Source organism: Ambystoma mexicanum, chromosome 1p (assembly GCF_040938575.1).
Source record: "Ambystoma mexicanum isolate Mex_15411 chromosome 1p, UKY_AmexF1_1, whole genome shotgun sequence".
Lineage (NCBI taxonomy): Eukaryota > Metazoa > Chordata > Amphibia > Caudata > Ambystomatidae > Ambystoma > Ambystoma mexicanum.
This window is the reverse complement of record NC_090921.1, coordinates 634,517,906-634,543,032: the sequence shown is the minus strand read 5'-3', so window position 1 is coordinate 634,543,032 and position 25,127 is coordinate 634,517,906. Positions and strand designations below refer to the sequence as shown.

At 46.2% G+C, this 25,127-nt stretch overlaps 1 protein-coding gene across 4 annotated transcripts in view; it reads right to left on the bottom strand.

Annotated features, from left to right (window-relative positions):
* SAFB (scaffold attachment factor B) overlaps positions 1–6,094 on the bottom strand; it is a 73,923-nt gene extending 67,829 nt beyond the window's left edge. For 2 of the 4 annotated variants that reach the window (XM_069649658.1, XM_069649660.1), the window contains exons 1-3: positions 5,647–6,025; positions 4,837–4,927; positions 4,586–4,644 (exon numbers count right to left, since the gene is read on the bottom strand). In XM_069649658.1, the coding sequence (XP_069505759.1) occupies positions 4,586–4,644; positions 4,837–4,927; positions 5,647–5,802 (306 nt within the window). In that variant the 5' untranslated portion in view covers positions 5,803–6,025. Of the gene's footprint in view, positions 1–4,365; positions 4,501–4,585; positions 4,645–4,836; positions 4,928–5,646 lie in introns of all 4 variants that reach the window. The other 2 variants (XM_069649657.1, XM_069649659.1) reach the window with 2 other exon arrangements.
* Positions 6,095–25,127: the final 19,033 nt, after the last annotated feature.

Sequence of the window (25,127 nt, the reverse complement as noted above, 5' to 3'; positions counted from 1 at the left end):
ATGGCAACGCCTTCACCTGTGTCCCTTTGCCGAAAGAGTAGCTATCTGGAACGGCAATGGACAAGGCAGGACTGGATGCATGCAGCCAAGATTCAGTTATGGCAAGGATGTCAAGTGTACAATGTCGACGGTGCTAGGCTAAGGAAGTGGCACACATTACACAGTGGCCATGTTGCAGATGGAGCACGTTGTTCAGCAGCAAGAAGCAGTATATAATGCTAGGGTATAGCAGAAGGGAATATGTGGTGGTATGGTTACGATGTGAGCATTCTGCTAGCAGGGAACAGAGTACTGAATGCTTTGGTTGGCCAGTGGTGCCCATATCTTGCAGGGGGTTTGCCATGGGGTGGCTACGGTGGGGCAGAGGGGGGCCTGGTACATGGCTGGTGAAGGTATAGGGCACAATTCAGTCTTGGCGGGGCAAAAGATATCTGAAGCAACAGTAACTTTGTAGGTGCCGGAGATGAGCGGGGAGCTCGGGCAACAGCTGAGTCGATTCGTCTGTGAAGTAGGTAGGACTCAACGTCGCAGTGAAGTAGCGTGGCCATGGGGGTTGGAATGTTCCTCACGGCTGGGACCTACTCACAGGCATTGGACAGTTTAGGTGGGATTTACTCACAGGCATTGGACAGTTTAGGTGGGATAAAGGCATGTAGAACCAATCACTGGCCGGTTGATGGCACCAGAAAGTAACTAAAATCTGGGGGCAATCTTTGAATTTCGCATCCCAATGTAAATCAGGCAACGACCAGGTGTGTCTGCAAGTCTGCAGATGTTGGATTGCAGCGGCATTACGATGAGGCAGTTAGGAATTAAATACTGCTGGATCCGGGCAATTAAAAATTGGCAACGGGTGGAGTTGGTCGAGTTACCAGTGTGCAGTTGTGACTGGAGACGGTCAGGTATAGACCCTCTATATGGCTCAAGTCATGGGGCATTATGACATCCTTTCCCTGTTCAGGTGGAAGGAGGGGTGCCATGGCTGCCACATGTTAGGATAGGCAAAACAATTTAAGCAGTTCCACCAGCTGATCAATTTACTAACTGGTATCAGCAGAGAAGAACTGAGGGCGCTCTGACAAAACTATCAATTCCCCATGGACTTCATCATTCCTCTCCCCTCCTATGTTTGTCCCACGTTGCCCATTGTCTTGTTTTAGGTGCGCCCTGAGGTCACTGGACGTGGAGCGTTATAAGAATTAAAATAAAGAGTGGTCCAAGAAATACAGCTCAATGCAACTCTACTGATGAGCACAGCCCCCAGGAAGTTTTAAATTATAACTATAGTGTCACTACGCTGTTTAATTGAACCAAATAAGTATTCCATAATTTTAGTTCGCCCTACTGAGACTAGACTTGCATTTTGCCACGAGTTTACGCGACCATCCTACCTAATCATGACTGAAGTGGTGTTGTCCCTACAGAATTGTAGCATTGCCAGTTTCCAGACTGCACTATTTGGAGAACATAAATCACACCCGATCAACAGTCATGCAACACCATAATTAAGAGCAATGTCAGTTGAAGCCCACATCTTAACTGGACCAACCAAGGCCTCAAATGTATGTGATTTTACTGGCAGAAATAGGTTTAAGGTTACTCTTTCGACAGATGCTTACGGGTTGAGAAGTCACTAGCCTCTAGTTATCAGTTCAGGGCAGACCTCAAATTTTCTTCCCACATTGCAGCACAAGCCACTGTAAGTGGAGTGCTGCAGCAACACACGGGGTCTTGCTTTCTCCAAACGTTTACAGCATACACTGAAAAGGTTGGCGGTAGTGAGCTATGAGCACCATCAGGTTCACACCAATGCATTGTTACTTAAAATTGCTTCCGCTAATGGTTCAAGACCTGTTTGCACCACTAGCTCAGTTGTCACCCTCACTGCTCTGACGGGAAATTATATACACACCCCGCCCTGGTTGGAGTGGTCTGGTCCTAATCCACAATCCTGCCCCTGCAGCATGTAGGTGGTGTGGGGTAGCTGGGTGTCCAGACCAAATTTGAGATTAGGATACAAGGAGCAGCTCTGAAATCGAGCACAGTATCCTGTGCAGAAGGACAATCAGTGGGACGCCAGCGGACTGCTTCTGCATGGTCCATGGTCTCAAGTCAATCTGCGTTGTGAAGCTTTGCCTTAGTCTCAAACAGTGGAACCCAACTAGAGAAGACTCCCTTTTGGACTGGTGGGAGCTGAAGTCCTGCTTGCTCGTCACAGAGATAATTTATCTCCAGGGATATGGATTGCCTCCAGGCCAGAAACTATGAGCACATACATGCACTTTGCATCTACTGCACGAGCAGCGAGTCCCTACTGGTGTCTGACCAGACCACTGGAAAAGGCCCAAAACAAAAAGCAGGAACCCACAATGGAATCCAGTTAACAATGATTCTCTATCATGGGGGGAGTGCATTGCATGCCATTATTAATTCTTGCTTATAGGGCTTGTAAGTTGTGAATGAAAAGTGCCCCCAATGTTAAGACTGGATAGCTGTGTATGCCCATTTACTGCACGGAATACTGAAGGTAGCATTGGACAAAGGGATGCATGAATCTACTCAATAATAGGATGTTTAACATTATGCAACCGTGTTTACTCGGTGTGTGGCAAACTTTGAAGACTACCCCAGCCACTGATAAAATTGAATTTAGTGTGTTGTCCAGCCCACTCAGAAATCACCTTGCTAAACTCCAGTTGATACTGGTGACCAGACCCCCTTCTGGGCCGCGGCCTCCGCCCACTCTAGCACTCTTTGGGCACACACTGGCCTATGCTATCTCACAGGCCCGCACGTATTACTGGCAGTTGAGCACTCAGCATATCTGCCACTTACCCCCTCATCCTTTTCTCTCTGAGGAAGGCCTACTAGGACCACTAGGTCTTCCCTCGTTATTTGCCTTTCGTCCCCATGTTCCCTCCCTGCGGGCGCTTTGAAAATTATGTACAAGCCCCTTACAAATGCACAATAAAATAAAAAAGTAGGTTCTTAACCCTATCTTGCAATATGTATAGGTTACATGATTATGTAAGGCAAATGTCGGTTCCAAAATAGCTAGCATGATGCCACTAAATTGCTTTACTGCTCAAGTACCCACAGGAGACCATTTGCGGACTAGTGGCATCAACACCAAATATGGCTTTACGTTACAACAGCACAGGGTACATTTGAATCACATCACGACTAAATCGGCCACCTTAGACCCAGGTGTATTTAAAATATGTTCAAACAACGATTTACGTCATTTTGCCGATTGATTTAGGCGCCCATCTCCCATTTCCGACTGATTTTACATCGTGCAGCGTAAATAAAGAAAATGTTGAAATCACAAACAGGTAAGCGGAGGACCAAAAACGACTAGGACTACACCTCCCGACAAACACGAGCTCAAACTACAATCTGAGCACTGGCCTGGTTAGTACACCGCCAATTCTGCTTTGTGGCATGGTACTCCCTCAAAAGTATCTCTTCTAAAGGTAAAATGTGGAGGGCATAAAGGAAGTTGGTCATCATATACGCAATCTATACCAGGCTTAAGAGGGCGCCGCAAGATTTGAAAACCATTGTGTTTGACGATCAAATGCATAAAAGACCATAGGCATAGAAAGTATCAATATATTGGGCAATGGCCGCCTGGCAACTATAAATCACTACGCTAGCAAGGAATTAAGGGGACCACGGTTTGACACGTGGCAACACGAGTTGCAGAACACTGGAACCCATAATGCGCTCCAATGAGCAGCTATCCAGAACTGTACCCTTCCTGAGTAATTAGCAAGGTGTGCGCTAGACTGTCCCACCATTGGACTGAGATGCTGCCATGGATCACAAATTGTTGCAACTAGAAATCGTGGAGGAACGCGTTAATGATTTCGGATGTTCGTCGGCATGTGCTGCTGTGCACATATCTTAGGCAAATACATGATCCCGCGATAGAAATTTAAACATGTCAAAAGTAAATTGAGGAACCACCGGTACAGCCAGACGAGCGGACCTAGGTGAAATTACTTTCTCAACTATACTGCCGTGCATTACAAATACACGCCGGCAGAAATAGATGTTTTCAATTTACGTACTGAGGTTAAAATCCACGTTTTGCGGCAAGAATATTCGGACAAACGTGACATGTACGGACTTGATATAAGGATCAGCCGATACAAAAAAGACGGGAAGCACTTCTGAAAAGCCACCAACTTAGTACTAAAAAGCGACCGCTAACGGATGCAGAGTTTAAAACGCAGTCATTAAATGTTAATAGAGTAACAAAACGTGAACACCTCCAAGCCTTAAAAGTTTGCTATACGAGCCTGGTCATGCGGATTATTGCAGCCTCGTGAGCTCGCCCAAATTACAGTTATGCTTTACCTCATCTTCCTCGGCTGCCTCGGGATTTTCTTTGCTAACTTCCTTGTTTTCATCACCTGAATCAAGAGCAGCATCATCTATCTCCGCTTCATCTAAAACGCTAAAATCCATCATGTCTATGTCCTGCATATTCTCCTGAAAAAAGAGAAACCGCATTTAACGACTATGTCTACAGCAGGACACTGGGTATCTTCTCAATAGCAGCACGAATCGTTCATACCTGACCGTCCGCCGAGTCATCCTCCAGGCCATTGTCTTCAACGCCATCCTCCTTCCTTCCTGAAAAGTGACAATGTAACCGAAAAAATGATCGTGAGTGGTTCTGAAGCGTTCCACTAATGTGCTACAAATAGCTTTTATCCAAAGAGCATTACAAATGGGAATTGCATACATCATACAATGAGTTACACCGTGCACACTAATGCCATTCGTAGTTTACAGTGAAAAAGAAACGCCATCGCCATACTGCACCTTTTCCACTACGTTTTGGTGTTTTCTTTACTGCGGTCTCGGAGGACTCCAGCGTAATATCGTCTGGGTCGCCCCCTTCGTCCTCGATTGCCTGCAACACACACAAATTGAAGGCGTTAGACGTACCTACAACAAAACAAATGGGTACCAGTGGCCCATTTACTTTTAAAAACCTGTTATAGCACTATAACCCAGTTGTCCCACGTGTACCCATTGCCGGATGTTCACTGTCTATACAGAAGTGCAAACAAAAAGTCCAGTGCACTGGGCTCTCAAAGACAAGAGTGTATCGGCACCCAAAAGAATATGCGATTTCACTTGGCGCCTCGACTAAGGGGCGGGTGATCCGGTACTCCTGGCGCTGGGACCCTGAAAGCCGCAACGCTGGGCGTACCATGCACAACGGTTAGTGTGTCGGTGCTGCCCCGCCTGTTCACGCGCGGTGCTGCATGCGCCAGATAATGGCGGGCACCGACCGCCATTTCACTATTGGGAGCTACAGCAGGCCCACGCCTAGGGGTCATTTAAGAGCTCACGTTAAGCTAGGACTGGAGGATAAGAACACCGCGCAGACGTTCACAACAGTTAGACGGGTCCCTGTAGTATTGCTGAGTCTGCTCATAGTAACGGCGGCATTTGTCCTCTATCTAATAACGCTAGGTACGGAGGGTGGTGGGGTTATGCGCGAACTTTTCTATTCAGAACAGGTCTGCCCTCAAGCACCATATTTCTGCGAAGTAGTTATGATTTACAACATAATGGCTTAACTTGCATGGCGTTTATTCGACAGATACTTTCCTGTGCGGTTACCTTTTTAAGCCGTTCCATGAGAGCACCCTTGTTGCCGCCACTGTCCAGATTTCGTTTCTTGAGTTCCGCCCGTAGGTCAATCACGCGAAGCTCGGTTAGTTTCTTGCTGTCTCCGCAATCAGAGGCTGCGCCCGACTCAGCGCCAGAGTCCGCCATTCCGAGAGTGTGATTATAATAGTGCAGAGAGCGTGCGAGAGGAGTCGACGCGTACTTATACGAGACTTGGTTCAAGACTTACTACCCGGTGCCCTGAAGTATTCGTGCCTTTCTCTAAGAGGTCGCCGGTCCACTAACAGACGACTTTGAGGCCGGATAAAACCTTCGCTATAAGAGCGCGTTAACTCAGCAAACCCGCGCGTTGTGTGCTCTCTCACAAAATGGCTGCCACAGGGCGAGAGAAGCCGACAAAACGCAGCCCAGCAACACGCGAGACTTGTCAATCGAGTATCGCGAGACGTCTCAACCAATCCCTACTTTATTACAGTAGCCAGTGAAAGAGCACGAAAGTAATGAAAGACTGTCGGGCAAATCGACCTATTTGTGTTTTTGCATTGTTTCCTAATGAAATACCACCAGCGAGATTTTTTCTATTCAGTATGTCGTTATAGAAACGTATTGTCTGTAGAAAATGGTGCCGAAAATCATCAAATAGCCATCTCACCTTCAAAGTGTTTGAAACGTTTTAATGGAATGGGTCTCATTTTTGGAAAAACGAAGTCAATCTCCCATCTCAACATGGCCGCTGTGTTCACGTGCTATAACAGTCCACGGGAGTGTCTCGTGGTATATAGCATCAGCCGTTTGTAGTAACTGTCTAGCGCTCTATGGTTTCACCACTTTGAAGTCAATAAAATGAAAGAGGGCCTGTTCTTCTTCCATCTCATACACCCACGCTACTTATGCTTTGTCATGTCAATGTTATTTTAGGACTTTCTTCTTGTGTCTTTGCTGCTATTACATGTATTAATAATTTGATGTTGCTTAGGAAAATGTGTCTGTCATTGACTGATGGGCAGGCTGTGCAGCTCCTAGATACATATTGATAGCATGACATAACAATAGTGTTACTTGCACCCGGGAGGGAGATTTCCCGAGAGAATTCGGGCGAAACTAATTTCCCCATAGGAATGCATTGGGGATAGAATGATTTTAGGCAGAGAACGTGAAAAATAGCAATATTTTGCAAAACGTTTCATTTTTTTTTATTTTCTTGTTTATAATCAAATTAGTAATTTTTACAATAACTGACGACTGTTCCTTAGGAACTAAGAGATTGCAGGAACGGAGAAGTAGCAGCAAAAAGGACAGAGTCGAAGGAAGAAAGTGTAGGGGAGATAAGACCGAAAATTGTTCAAGTAGACAACGCCGGGCACGCACAAAGAGAGCAGAGTCATTTCGCGTTCCAAGGGTGGAAAACTAGTTAGTTTAAGCAGAGTTTAAACCAGAATTTTAAACCAGACCCCCTCTTGTTGGGGTAGAATCCGTTTCCGCCGCAATCATTCAGCTTGTTTTGCGAATGAGTGTGTGCGGTGTGCGGCCATTTGGGCATTTATCTTATGAAAAGCGGTTTCCAGAAAACGTTTCATTTAAAAATCGCGAGTCTCCCGCCTAAATCGGGAGGGTTGACATGTCTGTGACTTATGACATACCTCTCAACTCGCACACTTTTGGCGGGTGTCACCCGCCCTGAAAGCAGCTCTCACCCGCCAAGCCCCCTACCCGTCCATATAAATTAATGGTCTATCACCCGCCAAAAGCATAATCTGGTGAGAAAACGTTGAGAGCTATGCTTATGACATTAGCTTGTACATTCCGCACAAGTATTTCCATACCCCAACCACTCATGCGCTCAGTTGTGCGCTAGCATACCGCCACTCCAGTCAGCTTCAACACTCCTTTTCCTTTGCGCGGGTGGGGGGGATAATACTTAACACCTCCATGTCTTTAATATAATCATAGCAAAACAAAAAGGTGATGGCTGGAAGGTTTTGAATTAATCATAACCACGGGCATAGCTCTGGGCAACCCTCCAGACCATCGTTTTTCAGCCTGCCAGGCCATTACAGAAGGGGAAAAACCATATTCAAATCAGGCTTTGGACCATATTCAAATCAGGCTTGGTCCTACCCCAAAAGGGGCAGTCCAGCCCGAACTGCTAGGTTACAACCCTTGTGCACGAGACCACAAGCTTCCCCAGACATGTTTCAGCCTTGTTGGGCATCATCAGTGAGGAGTAGCTTGGGTCTCTAGGCCGGGCAGACTCGGGACGCATGTCCGGGCATACCAGTCCCACTCGGAGGGACTTTAGCAAAAGAAAAGGGGTGATGGCTGGAAGTTTTTGAATTAATCATAACCACGGGTATAGCTCTGGGCAACCCTCCACACCATAGTTTTTCAGCCTGCCAAGCCATCACAGAAGGGTGAAAAACCATATGCAAATCAAGCTTGGTCCTACTCCGAAAGGGGCAGTCCAGCCCGCACTGCTAGGTCACATCCCTTTTGCACAAGACGCATCCCCAGACATGTTTCAGCCTTGTTTGCCATTATGGGCCCTTCCCCAAAAAAAACAATCAGCACGAGGGATTGGGTATTGAGTGTTATTACCTGTGGGGTCTCCTATAGAAGAACAAGTTACTTACCAACTGTAACATTCTTTTGACTGGATGTTCCTCCCACGTATTCCTCATCTTATTGTCTGCCAGCCTTGCTGCTTCTTTGGGAACATTTTCGCCAGAGGGCGCTGTGCTTGAGGCAGCGGAGTCGTAGTCCCTCGATGGCCGCCCTCGAGTGTCGACATCATCCGCTGTACAAAGGACTCGAGCCGCGCCCATTGGTCTCAGTTCTTTTTTTTCGCTGTTAATGGTTGCATCAGTTGTATCAAGCATCGAAGGATGTCAGGCTCTTAAGAAAGTACAAGTGCAAAAAGCGTAACATCCAGTCGAAAGAACTTTACATTTTGGTACGTAATTTGTTCTTTGAATGGATTGTGTCCTCCCACATATTCCTCATCCTAGATAGACTCCCACAGCAGTTGTAATTTGGAGGAGGGAGTACCAGAGTTTTTAATTATGTAATGAATGAAGGATGGCTTTTGCAAAAAGGCCTCCTTGGTAAGAAGTGGAGTCTAAAGAGTAATGTTTTACAAAGTTGTGCATGGATTACCAGGGGGCCGCCGCACAAAGGTCCTGCACCGGAACACCCCTCTGAAGAGCCGTATAAGTTGCTATGCCCCTGGTTGAATGAGCCCTTAGCCCATCTGCAGACTCTTTCCAAGCCAATTTGTAACACTCAGATATTGCCAGAATTATCCATCTGGATAAAGTTTGTTTGGACACTCCAAGGCCCAATTTGTGTCCAGTGTAACCGACAAACAACTGGTCAGTTTGTCTAAATCTCTCTGGTCTAGAGATATAGAAGCTGAAAGCCCTTTTAGGGTCCAGCCTGTGGAATCTTTCCTCCTCTTTACTTGCGTGCAGAGGAGTGTAAAAGGAAGGTAAAGTGATCTTTTGTGACAGATGGAAATCTGAAACTATTTTAGGTAAGAAAAAAGGTTTGACCTTCAAAATGACCTTATCCTTGTGGAAAATCTGTGAGGAGGCTTGCAAGAGAGCGTCTGCAACTCACCCTGCGATCTGATGTTAAAGCCACTACTAAACCTGTTTTAAAAATTAGGAGCCTTAAAGGACAAGAATGTAAAGGCTCAAAGGGGGCACACATAAGACATTTTAAAACAAAATTTAAGTCCCAGATAGTAACTTGAAAAGGTGTTGGAGGGAACACATTTGTTAGCCCTTTAAGAAATTGGGAGTCCAGTCAAAGGGTCGAATACATTGTTTCGAACTGCAATAATTTCGAATCAAAAGGACAGGAAAAACATATTGAATGCCTTTTTTAAATGTATTATTTTTTTTTTTGCCTTCGTATAGGAATAAATACTAGTTTTTCCCCAAAAAACAGGGGATTTGGGGGGAGACCCCCCCCAAAATAAAAAAAAATAAACGTGCATTCAAATTTATTTATTTTTGGTCCTTTTGATTCAAAACTATTGCATTCAATCCTTTTGTATTCAACGCTTTCACTATAAACCAGAAATTGAACAACTAAAGATATTTTAAAATAAGAAACTTCTTCGCAGGAGCGCTTGAAGATAGATAGCGCTGCTAAATATCCTTTAATAGTGCCAACTTGGAGCCCCGAGTTCGTCCGTCACTACTGTTATCTCCGGCCATGGTTGCCAAAAAGGTTCTCCTTTGAGGATATTTTCATTGCAAGCCCACCATAGAAGATCTTGGGCCACTCTGGCCGGGACTTGCAGAAGATCTGACATCTCTCCCGAAAACTGGGACCATTGAGTCCTGAGGACCCATTGAAGGGGTTGCATCCTCAACCTGGCCTCTGGCACCAGAAAGATGCAGGATGCCATGAGGCCTAGCAACCTTAGGAAATCGAAAGCTGGCTGATGTTAGGCATTTTGAAACCTTGTTACCATCTGCAGAATGTGATGAGCTCTCTCCTCGGGGGCAAGGCTTTCCCTGAGGTTGTATCCAGGACAGCTCCGATGAATTGGAGTCTTTGGCTTGGAGTCTCCTGAGACTCGCTGCCACTACCACCATCAACTTGGTGAATACCCTTGGGCGGAGGTCAGCCCAAATGGCAGAACTCAAAACTGATAGTGAGATCCGCCATCTACGAACCTCAGGTACTTTCTGTGCTTGAGGTGCATTGGCACATAAAAGTAAGAATACTGTAGGGCCAATGATACCAGCCAGTCCTGAAGTTGAAGAGCCTGAAGGATCTGAGAAAGGGTCACCATCTTGAACTTGTCCTTCCTGAGGAATTTGTTCAAATTTCTTATGTCCAAGATGGGTTTCATTCCTCCGTCCTTCTTGGAGATGAGAAAATAAGGGGAGGACCAACCCTTGTTCCTCTCTGCTACAGGTACATGTTCTACTGCACCTTTCTCTAGCAGGGTTGAAATCTCTTGCACAAGGAGCGGGTCTGGAATTTGACAGAGCTGGCTCCCGGTGGATGATCTTGAGGTCTTTGATGAAAAGGAAGGCAGTAACCATGGGTCACTATCTCTAGCGCCCAGGCATCTGATGTAATGCCCCACCATTCGTTCAGATACTGAGTGATCCTGTCTCCCACCAGGGTTTTGTGGGTAAAGACCTCAGAGTGGCTTTGTAGCAGCTGCAGAAGCGGCTGAGGAGGAAGTAGCTGGTGCTGGGTCTGATCTAGGACCTGTTCCCTTTCCACCACAAGGTGGTCTTCTCTGTTGACCTCTTTGGCTGGCCTGCCTCTTCCGTCTTCCAAAAGAGGAGTAGAAACAAAAGGGACGGTTTCTCCAGGAAGATGACCCTGCGTATGAATGTTGTTGGGGCTGTTTTGTAGCGGCAATGTGTGATTTAGCTGCCGCTTTTGAGGTCGGCAGCTTCTCCAAACTCTCGTCCGCCTTGCTGCGGAACAGCCTCAAGCCGTCAAAGGGCATATTGAGTAACCTGGACTGTACATCAGATGCAAAACCAGATTTTCTCAGCCAAGCAAATATGCGTAAAACCGTGCTAGACGCCATGGACCTGCCCATTCTATCAGCAGTGTCCAGTCCTGACTTGAGGCACTCCTCAATAGCCTCCTTTCCTTGCCTTACTATCGCCAGGAAACCATCCCGTTCCTCACCCTCCGGGATGTGTTCAGCCGCTGCGTTCAAACAGTCCCACAAGGTGTATGTAAATCTAGCTAAAGTACAAGTTACATTAGTAGATTAAAGGGCCATACTGCCCGAAGTAAAGACTTTCCTCGCCCAAGCATCAATCTTCTTGTCGTCCCTGTCAGGTGGCATGGAAGGATAAGCTGATTGCATATTTGCAGTCACAGCTGGAATCACCAAGCTCTTATGTGAGGGATGCTTAGACAGATATTCTGGATCTGAAGATGAAGGTCTGTACTTTCCCACACATTTTTTATTGACAGCTGGTAAAGATTCTAGGTGTTCCCAATTCGCCATTACTCTTTTTTGCAGAGCTTTGTGGAAAGGAAGGATCGGGTCCTTCTGTGGCCCTTCATCAATAATATCTGTCATGTCATCCTGGTCGTAACTCAGGGACACTGTTTTCCACCCCATGAAGTCGATGACCCTTCCCATGAGGTTCCTATACCCAGGTTCTGCATGGTCTGCAGGGTCTGGTCTTTCAAATTCTATCTGAGGGGAGGTATCTAGGCCACTGGCTGATTGAAGGCAGTCCTAAAGGTCAGCTATTTTTGTATTTGGGTCTATTAGTTCCTCAGGAACTTCTCTTGTCCCAAATCTAACACCAGCTGATGTAATATCCTCATCAGAGGAGTGTTCCTCAAAGATAGAGGACATGGATGAAAAGAATTCTTGCCTGGGCTGAGGATGGAAGATTTTATCTGGTAAAGCTGGTGGCATTGATCTAGATTTAGCCATAGGTGTCAATGTGGGTATTGGTATTAAAGATTTCCTCGACAAAGGCATTGAAGACGTCGATGGAATAGACGCTGGCTTCGATACATTCGAGGGAATTTTTGAGGTCATCGAGGAAGGCTTCAATGTTGTCGAGGGAGGCTTCGACACTGTGGCCGAAGGTATCAACGCCATCTTGGGTAATGGCTTCGACGATGCTATTTTGTCCTCTGTTTACCTCGATTTATGCACCAGAGGTTTTTGTCTTCTCTCATGAGGCACCAGAGAATCTTCCTCCGAGGACGCCCTCGACTTTTTGTCGGATTTTACGTGTTTAGTTTTAGATTTCCCTCTGTCACACTTGGAGTGGACAGAGGCATGCTCTTCACATGACTTTTTTGAGGTGGTCGGGCCGCCTTCTCAAAAATGTTTAGGTTTGAAGCCCTAAAGGCTTCCCATTTTTTAGGGGAATCATGCTTAGAAGGACATGAAATAAATCTTCTCTCAGGCGAGGAGGAAGAAGATCTGTGATGTTGCTTTTTCGGTCTCTTAGATGAAGAGGAGGATTTCCTCGAGCAACTCTTCGACCTCAACTGCCTTGACTCGTGTTGAGATTTTCTACTCGACTCTCCCGAGTCTTTTTGTCTTTTTGCAAACTTAAAAGACTCCTCTCCCACCGCTAGCTTACCTTGGCGTTCCTTAAGAGCCTTACTCGACATAGCCTGACACGAACCACACTCGTCGACCCGATGGTCAGGGCTGAGGCACCAAAGGCAGTTGCGGTGAGGATCGGTAATGGACATCTTCCTTCCACACTTCAGACATTTCTTAAAACTCGTCTTGGGTGTGGTAGGAGTTGAAGATGAAGACATATTTTCAATGAAAGAACTGATGCGCCGTTTCGAAACACGACGCTGAAGTTCGGAAAAACAGAACTGAGACCAACGGGCGCGGCTCGAGCCCTTTATACGACAGATGGCGCCGACACTCGACGGCGGCCCTTGAGGTCCTACGACTCTGTGGCCTCGAGCACAGCGCCCTCTGGCGAAAATGTTTCCGAAGAAGCAGCAAGGCTGGCAGACAATATCTAAGATGAGGAATATGTGGGAGGACACAATCCATTCAAAGTTATCCAACTGGTCCTCACATGTCAAGTTGCTGGCCTGTCCCATCCCAAAGGAACTGTCTATTACATTGTTGCAGAGTCGTGGCTTGCCTGGTCCCTTTGTCATCTGGGGATTGTAATGTGTCCTCGTATCGCTGAACTTGGCTGTGAGCCTGTCTTGCACGTCTTGCTCGTTGTGCAGCCTGAGGCAGCTCGGCTCGTCTCGTGTTCAGTGGCTTGAGTCCTGTTGTAATTTTCCTAAACCTCGTAATGCGGTTTCTACATTGTCTATGTTATGCTACATTTTCTATATGTTAGTCACACTTGGTCCTATCAGGTTCCATATACATCCCTGTAGTTCCATAGGGTTATTCGTGTTAAGCATCTGCAAGCTTGCTCAGGATCTCTTGGGCCTTGCGGTTCTGCGTTACTCCATTTGGCTAATGGAAAAATATAAAAAGAATTGATAGTATGCATATGTATCTGTTCTCTAGCTATAGAACTGTGCACTTATGTTCTTCATGGATACGTGTGTGTTTGTGTGATGCAGTGCAGGACTGTGAATGTGCTTCATGTCTAGCACTTCTACTTCGTGGTGTCACTAGTGACGTCAGCACCGTGGCTTCTTGGTGCTCAGTCGAGGCTGTTCATATAGGTGTCTCTGTCCACGATCTCCGGCTCTTCTCCCACACATGTAAAGATTTGCATTGTATTCAGTTTGTATGGCTGGCTGAGAGGATGCATACTAATTAACCTTTTCACAATTGACCTCAGGAGAATTGACCTAATTTAAAAGGTCAATTAGGACATATATGCAGGGTGGAAACCCCCTGCAACCCTGCACCCAATCCAAAACCCCCTGCAACTCCCCATCCAATCCCCTTATATTATTTATAATCCAAAACCAACCCAATAACTAAAATAATATAAAGGTCAATTGTGCAGAAGGTCAATTAGGACCACTTTAATTAGGTCAATTAGGACAAAAGGTCAATTGTAAAATGTCAATTTGGGTAATACCGGCAGAGAGGATACCTCTCTGTGTACTTGTCAATCATTGATGCACTTGGGATTCGTCCGAAATAAGATAGGGGGCTGCGAGCATTTCTGGCCTTTCGTCTCGTCATGAATTTGGGGGGGCAGAGGGGTGGTCTCGGGACCCCTCTTCAAAGTGTTACTGTGTTCATGCAGAAAAATTTATTTGCACAAACGCAGCAACACTTTAAAGCTGCTAATTTCAGGAAAGGCTTCCATCACTGCACTGCCTTAAAAAAATGATATGCACACATCAGCCCCCTCCCCACGGATGCAAACAAGCGTGTAACAACGTTATGTGTCCTTTCACTTCCGAGGGGAGGGGGCTGATGTGCACACTTGCTTTCTGTTAGGCAGAGAGGTGAGGAAAGCATTTTCTGAAACTTTTACAGGAAATCAGACATAAGAGAGTCATCAACTTTGCTATCAGTGCTTTCCTGGACAATTGGTCGCTCTGTGGCCATCTCTAGAACAACTTCAGGATTTCATTGACAGCCCAGAGCTTGGAATATCTAGGCTTTAAGAACCACATTCCCCTCATGAGCCTTTTTACCAATGGATGTTCTCTTATGGGCATACCATTTGCGACTGCATGTCCTTCAGAGATCGCCATTCTGTACACGTTCCCTGCCCTGTAGGCTTTGTCTTAAATCACTAACTTTGAGAGGAAGTTAATCTACCACATCTGGTTTCAACGGGATCCTCGTTCCTCTCCATGCACCAACTATGCCAACCACCCCAGGCTGCTCTGTATGCCTTGGCCGTGCCTAGGAGCTGTTGATGAACTGGCCAGTGAGGCGCGAAAGGCCTGGCCTTCCCCAGGAACTCTGTAAATGTTCCATGACATCAGCATCATCGTTCCATCTCTCACCAACGGGTGAAACTCTCCATTTGGGCTTTGAACAATGTGCGCTATCCTGGGCAGTAACATGGGTGGCTCTGCTGAGAACTCCAGGAGGACTGGGAACCAAGCTTGCATCAGCCACCACTGGGTCACTAGTACCTCCAGAAAGCTGCCAGCGTATGCGTGATCATGATTAATGGGGGAAAGGTGTACTCTGTGTTGGGCCCCCATTGCTGGAGGAAGGCGGTTGATGCTTGATGGTGAACAAGTCCGTTGTGCACTGGCCCTACATTTGCATTAGCTTCTGGAACATTGCACTGTCCCATTTCCAGTAGCTGGCGTCCCTCAGATGCTGGGAATTCCAATCTGCAATGGCATTCGCTAAACCCGGAAAGGTATTCCCCTTGTAGTTAGATGTTTCACTCCAGGCAATAGTGCTAAGGTCCTTGGCCAGATCTACTAGAACTGGGATTGTGTACCCCCCAGGTGGTTGATAAACCTCACAGCTGAGATGTTGTTCATCCTTAGGAGGACACAGCATTTCACTGAACAGGACGTCAGTGCATTGATCGCAAACAAACCCACTAGCAACACCAGACAGTTTATGTGGTATTTCAGCTCTTTTTGCAACCACTTTACCCGTGTGGCCAGGGATCCACAGCGGGCTCCCCATCCTTGCGTTCTGGCATCCGACTCTATGATCACATCCGGGGCGCACCCAAAGTTCGCTCTGCCGTACCATGCTGCCATATGTTCGAGACACCAGTGCATCTCCATACGTGATTTGCTGGAATCGGAACCTGCTGGTCGTGGGACAGTCCTCTGCGAAGGTGTTGGATCTTCATCCTCTGAAGAGCACGATAATGTAGCGTGCCTGTAACGATCGCCTGAATGGATGATGGTAGCAGATCTATTATCCGGGCTAAATTCCTGAGCGATGTAGACCTCTTCATTAGCATTGCTGTGATTTCTCTCGAATCTCACGCATCTTCTGCGCTGGCAAGCTCAGCAACACTTTGACCGTGCCCACTGTTAATCCCAGGAACTCTAGTGCTTTCTTCGGTTGCAACTCTGACTTTTCCCAGTTTATCCAGAACAGTGATGTCACTCTCTTTGCTTGCTCGTGCAGCTCCGCCATGTCCTGCGCCATGATTATTATGTTGTCGAGTTATACGATTAGCCTTGTTCCTAGTTCTCTGAGGTGTCCCACTACAGGCTTCAGAAGCTTTGTAAATGCCCAGGGAGCCGACGACAGCCCAACAAGGCAGACTTGTAAACTCCCCTGCCTGGACTTGCCACAGGAAGTGCAGGAACGGTCTGTGTTGGGGGTAAACGGGAACTAACAGATACGCATCTTTCAGGTCCAGTCTGACTAGCCAATCTCCGTGTTGTAGCAGATCTCTGAGGAGATGTATCCCCTCCGTTTTGAAGTGCATGTAAACCAAGAATTCATTCAGGTTGCAGAGATTTATCACCGGTCTGGCTTTGTCCTTCCTTCGCACTAGGAAAAGGTTGCTGTAGAAGCAACTCCATAACTCTCGCTACTGAGTTATTTTCTGCCAGGAGCCTTACCTCCTAGCTCAGCGCATCTTCCTGTGAAAACACTATTGGGTGAGGCAGGTGCGTTTGAAGGGGTTCTACAAAAACCTCTATTTGGAGTCGTGCACTGTTTGCAATACCCATGCATCGCTCGTGAGATCGCACCTGCGGTGCAAGCATTGTGCTATTTGAACTCCTAGCAGAGCTTGCTCCTCTCACCTTTGGGTGCAGGTAGCTCCCTCTGGGATCCTCTCCCTCCATGGCCTCTGGCACACCTACCTTGTGACAGGAAGAATGTGTCTCCTGTGGCATAGTAGCCTCCATGTCCACCTTGAGGCCTTTGATGCTGGAAGCCTCTGCTGGGCATGCAACCCCTGTCTCACCCAGCCATGTCAAAAACCTTTGTGTTCAAAACCTGTTTCATGGACATATCTGCCTTTTCTAGGGCCATGCAGGTCCCCACGAAACTGATCATCTCCTTTACGAAAGAATTGCCGAAGAAGAGACCTCCCGCTTTGTCGCTTTGTGTTTTGGTGAGCTCTGCCAGCCTCGGGTCAATTTTGATGAGTATGCTCCTGTGCGTCTTGATAGACAGGGCGAGTAGGTGTTTCTGAGCATGCATACTGCTCGCTGTGCCCATCCCAAGTGAACCTCCAGGTCCATTGGCTCTCTGCTTTCCTTAGCCGCGTCAGCGATCTCCATTATTTCCACCAAAGGACCTGCCAAGTCCAATACTTTTCCTGGCATGTGCGCCAACTGCTATCTATGCTCTGCTTCGGGTCTTTACCACATTTTCGGTCCCCCTAAAAACAAGAAGTAAACAACATACTTCTGGGTGTAAATAGTTGTTTTATGAAATTCTTTCTTTTTTAAATTTTTCTTTCTTGTTAACCTAATCATGACGTTTATGTATTTGTCACAGTTTGCACTCAACATTGTAGACTCAAATATTCAGTTTGCATTAAGTGACACAACCAACTGTCAACCATTCATGATTGCTTTCTTTATTTCAGTATGATCATCATTAACTAATTGTATTTGCATTTTCATGTCTATTTTTCATTCTGATAATCATCTCTTTTGTGAAGTAAAACAAATTGATTGATTAACCCCTCATTCTCAATGATTTTTGACTAAATTGTTGTAATGCTTACCGGAATTGGGGGTGGGTATTCATAGACCCATTTTCGTAGATCTCAAACTATAGAGACCCGATAACACATACTCTTGATAGCTTAAACAGTAGAACCTATCAAGCAAACCATTTGTTTCCATCTGCATAGAATCACACAGCGGTGCACTCCTTTGTTGACACCTTTAGCAAATTTCGCCATAAAGTTGATGATGTTGGCATCGAGTAATGGCATAGCAGCCAATTTACTACCCGTGAATGGTCTTGGGCATTCCGCCCTAAGTTTCAGTCTGGATTTCTTATCGAACAGCTCCCGAATCATCTTGTCGAAGTAGTTGGCCACTGTTGGTGATGGCTCCAAACCAGTACACCTGGAGTTGATAATATCCTCCTCAGGAGTGAAATCTCCCTATTCTTCCTCCTCCCTCTCAGCCTCCGGATCTGTGTCATTGGGCTCCCCGTCCCCGATATCGGTGCCCATCTCTGAGGAGGCACCTGATGCCTCTTGCTCTCCCCTGCAGGCATAAGTATGTTCCGTTTTCTGCTTCTTGGGCTTGAGCGCTTGCTTGAAAGCCTGGCGCAGATCTCCCTCGCCCTTACTTTTTGCTCCCGACTCAGTCCCTCCTGGAGTGGTTTTGTTGGAACTGCTTTTGCGTGGCCGCTCAGCTTTCTTAATTCTGAGCCCTCATTGGCAGCAGCGCCTCCACCTGTGCTAAGCGGTCCTGCACTGGTTTCAGACTGGCTGTGAGCACCCTCTTGATGGTTAGCTCCATCTGGCTCTGCTTGGATGTGCCCTCCATGTCTGAAAAACTGAATCTGAGGACATGTTGATCGCTTCAAGTTAACTGGTTTTAGTGGAGTTAGGGATTGTTCTTGGGCCCCTGAGCCCATCTGAGCTGATTGCACCACTGCAGATATTCTCTTGGGCCCTACGTGCCTGTCAGTAGGTGAGCAGATCTCACTGGTATTTGTCAGCTGCTATATGCTATCCTTGTTTTCTTCTTTTGTTACATTTCTTTTTTTTTTACACAGTTCAGTTGGTGATCGTTGGTGCCCTCTGGAGGGCTCTATTGGCACAGTTCAGACGTTGCGCTCTGTTGATGGTGAGGAGCGGTGCAAGGGAAGATGTAGGGTACCGCTGTAAATCATATGCAAAATACAATGTGCAGAGTACCAGACTCGGCGGGTGGTGCGTTGCGCGGTTAGAAACGTTCCTCACACAAACATTCCTCACATGTCCTCGATGGTATACACCTCCCATACAAATTGCACCATGCCGTTACGCAACTTCCATACAATGTGTCGGTATAGTAAGAGATAGAGGTACTTAACTGTCCCCTGCATCAAACATAGAGGAAGTTGATGCAGGGGCAGCGTTACTTATACAGAGGCCAGGACGCAATTGGCTAAGGACCGTCACATGTTTTTGGGACTATAGTCATTTGCAAAGATTTTTGGAAAATGCAATTTAGTTATATCTTGTTCATGTTTTTATAGTTCTTTGAAGATGCTGTTCTCTGACATTAAAGTAAGAGAAGCTTTATAAAGTAGGCCATACAACTAGAAAGGAACAGCTGCAAACCCAAAAGCAGTTCTCACCGCCCAGAAATTAAATTTAAAGCAGAGCGATGTTGTGCACACAATGCATAATGTGTCTAATCACTTCAGCACAACTCCAATGTAGTATTTTATGTTATGTTATGTTGTTCAGTATTTATTTTATAAAAAGGACAGAGATGCTGCTACAGAGACATTCCAAAATGTGAGATTCAGAGGCACACAGTTTGAGAAACAAAGAATATGCTTTTTCACACCTTCCCTGCACAGTCTAAGGTTTTTCACACGAGCAATGGATTTAAGTTTGCAATGTTTTTCAATGCTTCAACCAGCCTCACATTTTCCAACTGCAATGTGCATTAGTATCTTCCTGACAGCCACAGCCAAATAATTGATTGTAGTGATCGTAATTCCTAAACAGACTAAGAAAAATACTCTAGATCAGTGTGTTGGGACTAAAACATTGTCAGACGTTAGTATGTGTTTTTGCTGCCTCCATGCATAGTCGCATAGTAGGTTAACCTGAGTTAATTAGGCCTGCTTCTATAAATATGATGGAGCAAATGCAGAAATCTTCAGTAAGCTTTTCTTCTTCTTCTTCTTCTTCTTCTTCTTCTGACTCCAGAAATCTGAAGCTGGCGATTTCCATATATTAGCTTCTATGGTGCCATGTGCAAATGTATCCTAGTTGTGCCTCATGTTTGACAGTGCCTTACTGACTCGCATACAAAGTGGCAGATACAAGGATACATTATCACTGTTAGAATGGTGACATTTCTACTGTTTGCTGGGCTTGCCTCCTGTTCGATAATGGATACCAATCATTTGTAATCAGACACCCAAAATAGCCATGCATGATGCCTGTGTACTTACTCATTCGGGTTTCTGAAACATTGTGTCCAGCAGTTGTATGTGAGAGGTGGTAACAGCAGTTGATACTATCAATGTGGTTGCCTTGAGTGTTCCAGACTCAAAGTATGTGAGAAAGCATTATATTCCTTAAAGCACAATTTATGTTCTCATCTAAATCTGCTTTATGATTTTTTTGTAAAATATGTGATGCACACTTATTTATATTTATTTGTATTGCGCATAAGCATGAGCCCCTGGGCATAGTAGCGCAAATATGACAGACACAACAGAAAACAGAAATCTGATGCAGAGTATCAAATCTAGTTAGGTCAAGGTTCAATAAAATGGAGTTGTTTTCAAGCCGTGTTTAAATTTAGGGAAGGGCTGACACAGTCTCAGGTCAGGGGGAGAGCATTTCAGCTTTCAGGAGCAGCATAGCTGAAAGAACCCAGTGCCACCGCATCGAGCTTAGCTCTAGGGGTTTGTAGGGTGCCCACATTGTTGGATCTCAAAGTCCTTCATGACGGCAGCCGTACGAGACGGTTGGAAAGATATCCTGAGCTAGAGCCATATAAGAACTTGTGCGTGATGCACATAAGGCAGAAATAAATCCTGCTGGCTACAGGGAGCCAGTGCAGTCCTCGCAGCTGCAATATGATCCTTCTTACGTAGGCCTTCCACCACACTGAGGGCCCGATTCTGAAGTAGGTGTTAATTACCGAAAAAGTAGTTTTAAGGCTTAACTACACTTTCGGTAACTAACACCTATTCTCATGTTCTTGAATTTTTCCAAAGGAACACCGAAAGCGATACTTTCGGATCCTATGCGCCGGTTGCTAGGACTGGCTGGAAACAGCCTGGCAACCGGCAATTTCAGAAACCGTAATTTAGCATGGTTATTTTGGCATCACTCCTCCACATTAGCGACACTGTAAAAGTATTGTAGAAATATGGCACCTCTGTTGGTGGCGGTCTGCTTTCTGCAGTTTCACTATTGTGGAGGAGGGACTCCAGAAGAGCACGATACTATCCAATACTGTGGATGCTGAGCCAGTGCAGAACAAGGTAGAAATAGGTCCTGACCTGTGCCTGGTAACATAAAGCAGTTCATTGTTAGCACCTGCATTCATATGCATCCATTTTTAGGCAATTGAAATGGAGGTGTGGGTTTGGTACTTGCATGCCAGGGGAGTGATTGGAAGGGCAGGGGGCGCCGGCATTCTCACAGCAGTCTGGTGGTTTCCAGTTGTGAAGGAGAGAGTTAACTGGTGCCAGGAGGGTGTTCTCTGCAGCACTTTAGTTAAATTGTGATGTTCATGCTATTTAATTAAATTCTGCCGAGAACCGCACTGCCAGTAAAGTCCAAATAGGACAGATTTCAGGCAGTCTATGGCACTTCTTGTGTCATGCTCAGGGCCACTTCAGAATAAGTGTGGTGCCTGGGCGTCAGGAAAAGTCGCAGTGAAGCATGCTGTTTAGCATGCTCACTGTGCCTAGATGAGAATCAGGCCCTGACAGCATTATTTTGAATAATCTGAAGGTGCCTTATGTCTCTATTGCTAATGCCTTGTAACAGTCTAGAGCCATAATCCAATTTGGCTCTGACAATTGCCCTAGCAATGATGGCACAGTTTTCACGAGAAAAAAATTGCCTTTGTTGCACCAGCAGTTTTAAATTGTAGGATGTTGAGGAGTCCACACTGCTCACATGGGCCTTCATATTTTGCTCCAGGTCAATCACTACGCCCAGCGTCTTAACTTTAGGGAGGGTGGCAATACTACAGCCAGCTATCTTTAACAATAATCCAGGATGAGTTCCTTTAATCGTGCTGCTGTGCCTACATTCTTCAACTCTGTTTTAGCATCAGAAAGCACTAGTCCATTATCCAACATCCAAATTTGTATAATGGAGTAGACAGTATTGATAGGCTCAGTGTCTCTTATGTAATCTCCCAAAGGTGGGATGAGACACTGAGCATCATCAGCGTAGTTTGTGTATAGCACCCGTTCGTCATCTAGCAGTTCAAATAAGGACATAGTGAATATTTTCAACAGTGTAAGACAAACAGGAGTCCTGTGGAACTCTGCAGGGCACATTAAAATCATCGGCCTTGTGGCCATCAGCAAACACCCTAGCAGTGCGATTTGTCAGAAAAGACTTCACCCATTTCGCAGCTGAGGGTGAGAAGTGAGCAGATTGAGCAAGTTGGAAATCAGCTTAGTGTGATCCACAAAGTCGAAAGCTGCTGAAAGGTCGATAAGCATCAAGCAGGGCCTCCTTTCTCCAGAATTTACAGCCTGTTAGCCTTAAAGTCAAGCAGGGCCGATTTCGTACTGTGGGCCTTACAGAAGCCCGGCTGCTTCTGCCCCAGGATCTGGTGACTATCCAGGAAGTCTTGTGCTTGCAGATAGGCAGCCCGGTCCAGAATCTTAAGCATAAATAGCGCATTGGAAATAGGCCTATAATTGGAGGGCACACTAGAGTCCAAAGATGGTTTCTTTAGTGATGGGGATATCCATGTCTGCTTGATGCTAGTTGGTACAGACATTCCCTAAACAAGGAGTTTATCAGTTTTGTAATTAGCAGGGCCTCCTGCCAAGTGCACATTTTGACAACCCTTGAGGGACACAAAGCACCTTTAGAAAATGTAGGTTCAAGTCGGTCCAGTAGGGTGAGTGTCTCACATTCAGTGACCGAAGAGAACTCAAAGAGGGGGATGCTCTCATTGATGTCAGAGCATATCTTGTGGTGCAAGGTCCTGCCGTGAGTTTCCCGTTTGGCCAGAGTGTCCTCCTGTAGCTTCTTGATTTTATTATTTATGGCATCCTGAATAGAAGTGCACCCGTCTTTGTCTTTGATGAGAGACAATGCAGAAGGGCACGGGTCCTCTAATTCCCTTAGGACCGTGAAAATGTCTTTAGTGTTGGACTCAGCACTCTCTATCCTCTGATCATAGACAGATTCTTTTTGCATCAAAGATAGCATCTATGTGCTCTTTAGCTGCCATTGCGTACTTAGTTCTGTTTATTTCCGAGTTGGAGGTTTTCCAGCAATCAAAAGCAGAGTGGCGAGCGAGTGGCAGTCCGTGCAGAGCATTCTCTGCGTGTTTCTGGAAGTCTGTTTGCAGTTCCCTTAGTTGTGGAGGAGGAGCCGAGATAAAAAATAAACAGCTACCGCGGAGTGGCCAGTGAGTGGCAGTCCGTGTAGTCAGTGCGGGTTGCGAGGGCTGGTTAGCTCAGGTGCTGGCTTTTGACCTTTTGTGTGACCAGCCTCCCCAAGTTTCTGCCTTCTCAGAGCTAAGTGGGTGAGTTTACAGGAGCTCATTGTTGCTGTTTGGAATATTTTGATATTGGAATACGTAACAATGAATACCACTTCCGGATTCTAGTGAGCCTGCGGTGAAAGAAGAAAGAGCGAGCCTCCCCCCTATGTACGGATTGAGGATTCGAAAACAGATGATGCATCCAAACAACAAGTGTATGCACCTGTCAGATGAGGAGATATTGGCCGCGGCTAACATCCTGTTGCCCCCACCCCTCAGGAGGTTGAATGCATGATGTCTACTTTGATTTCTCAGCCCCCAAGAACTGAGGGAGTGAGCCCAGGAATAGACTCCAAGTCATGTCTCAGTGGTGGAAGACGTGCGAGAATTGAAGGCTCTATATGCCAATTCCCAAGGCTTGACTACTGCTTTTTTTTAAAGCCAAAGGCAGTCACAACAACCACTGTATATCTCAAGCCTAGCACTCCCTTTCCAATACCAAAACTTCCACCCGTTTCTAGACCTATTTTTCCAGTGCCATCCATTTCTATCGGAAATTACTTAGACTCACTGCCGGATTTGGGGGGGATGTACGCACCGGACTTTGATTCCAACTTCTCCTCAATCAGCTCCCGCCACCTTGTGTGGCCAGTGACAAGTCTGATGTATTATTTTGAAGGCATGATGATCAGGCACCCGTGTGGGCGGATTCCCTAGTGGAAACTAATCAGTTCCTTCGTGACTGGACTCTCTATATGAGAGCTTGAAACTGGAAACAAAATATAATGCGATCCTTTTGGAATCACTTATTTTCAAATTCGATAACATAAAACTGCATGCCACTACTAAGGAGGTTTTGTTCACTCGTGGCATGACTGACCTAAACAAACATCTTAAGGGTCCTGAGAGTATGGTCGAGAACCAGAATCCGAGTAGGGCAAATGGATCCAACATTAGAGGAACTGAATTGATCTCCAAGGGGGCGAGGCCGATGTACCAGAAGTGGATCCAGTCGCCCATTGAGGCTAAATCAATGCACAGCATCATATTATGTTATCCTGAAAATATTGGTAGTAACAAGACCACAAAATTGCGAGAAGACAAAGGGAAGCTGCTGTCCATGGAGGCACACTTGCCTATTGACTCTCAGAAATGAAATGAACTTCACCTCAGGAAGAAGTGACTCCCAAGTGACTGTTATGCCATCAGACTCCACCACAGGCCTTAGAACTAAAACATATGCAGGTGCCTAAAGCCTCTGGCAGGAAAGCATGGAAAAGGAGAGGGTGTACAAAGATGAGATCTAAAAAGCGATCAGCAGTTAACTTGAATTCTCAGGCTTCCCGCTTTTTCTTGAGCTCCCTGTTACCCCAGTTGAACATGGGCACCGAACTTGAGCCGCGTAAACTGGGTGCCCAAACAGCACTGGTTCCATCGCCTGATGACGCAAATGCCCCTGTTCCTCTGGTTTCCACTGAACTCCCACCTAGAGTGGGGGAATTAGTCCAAGTTCCTACTCAGCAGCGGGCTTGGCCTGCTAATCTCAGAATTCCCCAGGTCATTACTTCTTCCCAGGTTGGAAACTTTGGGATGGCTAGGGAGCCTCCTGGGGGGTGTCTTTGGTCTGGAACTATTCAACAGTTTGGGCATGTGCAAGAAAGTGGGAGGGATAATGGGTGGAGGGCGGCTGAGCGTGGTCCAACTGGTGTGAGTTTAACTAGCAACCACAGATA